The 5,888-nt window shown below is 47.5% G+C and overlaps 1 protein-coding gene across 1 annotated transcript; it reads right to left on the reverse strand.

The window, feature by feature from the left end:
• On the reverse strand, positions 1-5,651 carry CCK (cholecystokinin). The gene is made up of 3 exons (XM_070777260.1): positions 5,562-5,651; positions 4,294-4,509; positions 1-410 (listed from the first exon to the last, which is right to left on the reverse strand). Exons 2-3 carry the CDS (start codon positions 4,505-4,507, stop codon positions 277-279), a joined length of 348 nt encoding a protein of 115 aa, XP_070633361.1. The 5' UTR covers positions 4,508-4,509; positions 5,562-5,651; the 3' UTR covers positions 1-276.
• Between the last annotated feature and the right edge of the window lie 237 nt (positions 5,652-5,888).

The raw sequence follows: 5,888 nt of genomic DNA on the forward strand, positions 1-5,888 counted from the left end.
TGAGGAACAGAAGAAAATCACTTTAATAGCATTGTAACACATTAGGACTGGGGGTCACAGATAAGGAAAACATTTTGTCATCCTTTTATACATTTCTGCCAAGGTGTGAGGTTGTGTTGGACAATGATACAGACAGATTTTTCACATTGAAAACTTAATAAATAGATACTTCAAATGTCAGACATCAGAGACGAGTTATGAGTGTGATTGTTTTCTTATTCTGCCTCCTTTGAGTCAGGAGGTTGCTTCCTATCACACTGCTGAAGGCCAGGTCTTCTAGGAGGTGTATTCAAACTCCTCAGCGCTGCGCCGGCCAAAATCCATCCAGCCCATGTAGTCCCGGTCACTTATCCTGTGGCTGGGGTCCAGGCTTTGCAGGTTCTTGATCACAGACATTCGGCCAGAAGGAGCTAGGGGCAGAGAGGAAGGAAACAGGATAATTATATCTAAGAGCATCACTAGTTCCTATTGTAAAGGCAAATAATAGAAAAGGCCTGGCAATATGTAACATACACCCTCTTAAATGTATCAAAGAGTTATCGAGATAGTGAGATTGCTGGGCCAAAACCTAAGAGAAAAGAAAGACCCATGTCTGTGTAACTGGAGAGAGGGTAGTATTTTCTAGTTGCGGTGTAGTTTGCAATCTGTAAGAATTTAGGTTAATTAATTTATTCTCGCCTTTCATAGCTGAGACCTGCCTAGGTTTTCCTACTGCTCTGGGTGTTTTCCCTTATGTAGCAGGATTTCCCCAGTAGTACCCATCTCTAAAGTTTATCCCTTAAGGGTCTTTCCTGGTGGTCAAGTGGTTCAGGCTCCATGCTCTCAAGGTAGGGGACATGATTCATTCTCTGGTTGGGGAACGAAGATCCTACAGGGCAAAAAAATAAAATTTACCCCTTAATATCCCTGAGCCTACCTGACTCTTGTCAAGGCAATGTGATGAAAATATTTTGATGTTAGAATGGCTTTTCTAGAATGGAATCCAATCTCACTGCTAGATAAATGCTGTTTTAAAATTATTAATTTGAAAGGTACCTTCTTTTTCTAAAAAAAAAAAAAATTATATTGAGAAAAAGGCACACCAGCAGATTAAAATCTTAGCATCTCAGAAACATTCAAAGAAGGGTGGGCAGAACAGAGGTAGTTTAGTTCAGCCATTTTGACCAACATGCAATCATTGAACCTGAAATGGGCCCATGGGGATGGGAGTTGAGTCCTTCGGAACAGGAGTCCAGGTATGATTCATGTTGAGTGGGCAGGGCCATGATGAGGCATGTGACTGTTCTGGCCCACAGATCATAGACACTGGCATCCTGGGGATAAAATTAGTATCATACCTTCTGTTGTACAAACCAAGGGGCAAGAACAGTCCCTCAGGGATCTCACTGGGCAAAGCCCAAGTGGCTTCAAGAGCAGAGGGGTAGAGGCTCACTTAATGGTTACTATTATATTGGGGGCCACTGTGTCCCCACTGCTCACAATGCTGGCATTGAGCCCTTCTGTACAAGGCTGACCTTGCCAACTGCTGCCCAAGCTGCATTAAGTCGGACCACAGCTTATTTATTGATGACACTGCAGAAGCAGGTATCCTGATAATCAAATAAAGCTAGCTAAATTTAAAATCAGAAACAACCCTATGGAGCAATGTCCCCACACTTTCTTCCTGTTCCCTCTCTTTCCCCTCCCCATTACTTCTCAGCCTTGGGACTAAGCATCACCCCAGCACATTCCAGCTCTTTTGCAGGGGTTGCCAGTCTATGCAGAGGAAATCAGCCTTTGCTGTTCAACACCTTTCAGATGAACTATTAGTCCCTGCATTCAGTAAAACTCTCAGACCCAGTTATCTGTACAGAGTCACACCAAAATATGCTTCGTCCTCCTGCCTGTTGCTGCTGAATGCCCCCTCCAAGGGCTGGGCACCACTGGAAATGCCACCTAATGGAAGCAACATGGCAGCTTCAGTGTGAGCAGCAACCTCCGTGGTTTTGGTCGGGGGCATCGTGTACAGTATGGAAGCTGTGTCTGTATCACCCATAATTTCCCCATTGCACACATGTTTCTGTGCATTTACCAGAGTCCTCACTCGCTTCCCCATCGCGTACACAGAGCAGGCACTTAAAACCAACTCACACAATTGAAGGGCCTAGCTCCTTGAAACTTTAAAACTTGTAATGAGCAGTACAGCTGGGAAGCTGAATGGCTTCCAGACCCTCTGGAGAGGGCAGGACTTGAGTAAATTCCCAGCCCTTATGCTGCCGAGATGTGCTACCCATCTAGCACCCAATCTTCCAGAATCCCAGCTTCCACACTGACACAATGAGACCCTACTGCACAGGGTTATTGTGAGGACAAAGAGAAACAACACAGATGGAGCACTGGACTGTGCTGGGCTTGGGGCAGGTGTACACTAATAGAATTCCTTCTCTTCACATCACTGACATCTCCATAGACAGTTCTTAATGATAAACTCTTGGGCTCTCCCCAAAGGGTGCATTATCTTGTTTAGAATCTTTAAGCATGGCATATACTACAGTTGAGTAAATATTCACTGTGATCTCAAAATGTATAAAACAAAGAAATTGTATAGATGGAGATACTTATTTCTAGTTCATATCTGTCAAATAGAAGAGAATGATTTTTTTTTCCAGCTAGCACTGATCCTTGGTGTTGCTAGCTAAAGTTTCAAGTGACGATTCTTCTCATATGGGTTTGTTTGTCACTGCAGGCTGAAGGCAAAGGGCTGAGAAAAGACAGCAGGAAGGCCCTTCCAGCTAAGAGTTGTGGTATAAAGTCACTGTGAAGTGTCAGTTCTGGGGAAATCATTTGGTAACTGGCTTCTTTCCCAGAACTGTTTCTGGTGGATCTTTCCTGAAGGTAGGAAGGGGCTTCCAGATTATGGTCAACGAAAAACCTAGGATATTCAACCCATATCCAAGGACAGATTTTAAACTACTTTCAGACAGACAGACAGCAGGAACCTCCAAATTTTCAGACATTCTCTGTCATCTGTCTAATATTTCCACATCTTTCAATATCATTAGGAGGAAAGCAAAATAGAAGATGGTAGTTGGGACAATCCCCCAATAAGAGGATGAAATGTAATGCATCATCTTCTATTTTTTTCCCTTCTGAATTGCCCTGGTCAAAAAGGTCCCTTCTCACCTTCCTATGGAATTGTAGGAGACTCTGGACAGCCAAACCCTTTATTTTCTCCCCATTTTATCAAGCCACAAGTTAAAATTCAAATCCAGGCCCCGGAACTCCAGCAGTTAACGTTAAGAGAGACTTGTGGGAAAGGAGCCCACCTCCCACCTCTCCCAGCAGCATTTGCTAGTTTTTCATCCAGCCATATTGGTTCCAATTTAAAACACGGCTTTACCATTAGTGTCACTTTAGATAAAGTTGATAGGAAAAAAAAATCTGTCTCAGTTCAAATCATGATTTCCAAGGACCCTAGAGATGAACGAGCCTCCCTCTGAACCTCACGAAGAGCTAGAAAGAGCCGAGGGGAACCCCACCTCATGCCCTCTTTACAGATGAGACAGTCAGGCCCCGGACAGGGACAGGGCTGTCCGTATGCCACTCAGCTACTGAGCTGCTGAATTACTTTATTCCTAGAGAAAGACTCTGATGCTGAGGAAAGTGTGACTTGTTTAGCTCCTGCGGCAGTTGGGTCTGTGTCTCCAACAGCAAAGTGAAAATAAACACATCTCTTGCTGGGTCATCATCTTAAACCACTGCTAAAAGAGGACTCAACACTGCTCCTGATTCTTTCTTCCTGTTACATACTTCCATGAAAATCGACACATAGTCACTTCTTAGACTGTTGCTGTCAGCTCTCAAGTATTCTTAGCGCTGACCATTGCCTGCTAGAGGGTTTCCAAATGCAGTAGCTGGGCAGCTCCTGTCCTTTATAGTCACAGTAGAGGGTGTTTAGTGGATCTGCAAACTCTTTCTGAGTTAGTAATTTGCTCAGTAATCATCTTTTAATATCTTTACAATATGTTGAACCTAAACAGCAAACACAGTACCAAAAATTAGTTTAAAGAAAGCTTTCTCTTACTAAATTAAGTCCTGCCCCTTCCCTCTCCGTTTGCTACAAAGGAGGTACAGAAAACTGCACTGTCTGGGGCAAGCAGAATCAGAGAAAAGAAAGTGAAACACCTTTCTCCTTATCCTGTTGCCCAGGTACCCCCTGGCTCCCCAGGAGTCACCCGCCTTCCCCAGCCCAATGGTAGAGAAGAGGGTCAGGCCTGGAGACAGAAGGGAGGGACAGAGAGGCAGCCTGCGTACCTTTCCGAGCCTGCTGGATGTACCTGGCCAGCAGCGCGCCCAGCTGTGCTCGGGGCTCGTCGTCCACCCTCGGCACCGCCCTCAGCTGCCTCCGAGGCGCCTCCTCCGCCTGCTGCGCCCGAGGGCCCGTGGGGTCCGCGTGAGGCATCGGCTGCGCCAGGGCGCCCGCCGCCAGGACCGCCATCAGCAAGCACAGGCACACGCCGCGGTTCATGGCTGCGGGGAGCAGAGGGAAGGGGACGTGAACGAAAAGGTGGGGCATCCGTGGGCTCTTGAGGAGGGTCGGACACCCAAGGTACAGAGAAGGTGGCTCAGCCCAAAGGCGCGGGGCTCCGGATCCGCTAGGCAGGTGCCAGCATTAGGGAGCCGGTGACCGCAGCACGCGCGTTCGGACGCACCGCGTTCCTCTTTGGGGTGAACCGCAGTCGGGGCCCGGGAGTGGTGTGGGGGACGGAGAGAGACCCTGTCCTCTGCCCTGTTTAGCAGAAGGAATGTCTTCTGTTTTCCTTTAGTTTGAGGAAGTGTTACAGCGTTGTCTCTCTTCTCCTAACTGGAAAAACAAGAGATTAAAGACAGGTGAAAATTATCCGAAAGGGACTACTCTGTAGGAAAAATAAGAACCTTGAAGAAAAGAGGCACCTTACCAGAGAGCTCAGACGCTTCAAACAGGGAAATAAATGGTGAAAAACTGAGAAGCACGGCTTAAAATATGAGACCAATACATAAACGCCGTATTTTTCAAGTTTCCTCAAGGTGCTAATGGGAATTGGCAATGAACAACTATGTAAAACGCAGGCAGGGTTTTAAAAAAATCAGAGATCTGCGCTCAGTCCTCCGGCGTCCGCCAAGCACCGCTGCGTTTTAGATCCGCGCAGATAAAACACTGGGATGGTTCTATCCCCCAAACCTTGAGTTTTCCCGCAGTATTCAGAAAATGAATTTAAATTGAAAACCTCTCGGTAGTTTATTCGAAAAGATTGCAAAGTACACTGGACCGCTGTGTAGTAACATCTAGCGAATCGCGATTTGCCCGCTAACCCGAGCAAATAGATGCTCCAGCGTTGCCTGCGCTGGAGAACAAAGCAAGCGAGTACAAGTCTGTAAACCAGCCCTATCCACCCAGACCGCACTGTCCTTTGTGACTTGGAGAAGTGTCTTTCGAGCTGTCGGAAAGAAGAAACAGAAAACGGTAAAATGAAATGGAAGGGGAACAGAAGTGAAGACCCATTCTTCGAGGACACTTGGATCCCCGAGAGCCGGGAACCTACCTTCGGAATAGGACGCAGCCGGCTTCGCGTTCCAGCCAGAGCAGAAGTTCAAGGTAGGCGGGCAGAAGGCTGCCTCTTAAATAGCCCCGCCTGAGTCGTTGGCCAGTCATCTGTTTACCCAGTACTGACGCAGAGGGGTAGCGGCACGTGCTCCGAGGGCGGCCGCCGGGGCGACAATAGATTGAGGTGGCTGCTGGGAGAGAGGGGGCAATGGCCATGTGGAGCCGGGTGGATGGCGGGGTGGGTGGCGTCAGCCGCGTCTCGGTCGGGGGGACTTCCTCCCCCAGCTCCGTGCACCCCCTCTCCCTTGCCCATTCCAGCGCGAAG

Source organism: Bos indicus, chromosome 22 (assembly GCF_029378745.1).
Source record: "Bos indicus isolate NIAB-ARS_2022 breed Sahiwal x Tharparkar chromosome 22, NIAB-ARS_B.indTharparkar_mat_pri_1.0, whole genome shotgun sequence".
Lineage (NCBI taxonomy): Eukaryota > Metazoa > Chordata > Mammalia > Artiodactyla > Bovidae > Bos > Bos indicus.

Bases quoted from the DNA above. Each gene is read 5' to 3' on its own strand.
- CCK (XM_070777260.1), bottom strand. From the start codon at position 4,507: ATGAACCGCGGCGTGTGCCTGTGCTTGCTGATGGCGGTCCTGGCGGCG. The intron at 411-4,293 runs GTACGCAGGCTG...CTCTGCCCCTAG, and splicing joins CATCCAGCAGGCTCGGAAAG to CTCCTTCTGGCCGAATGTCT.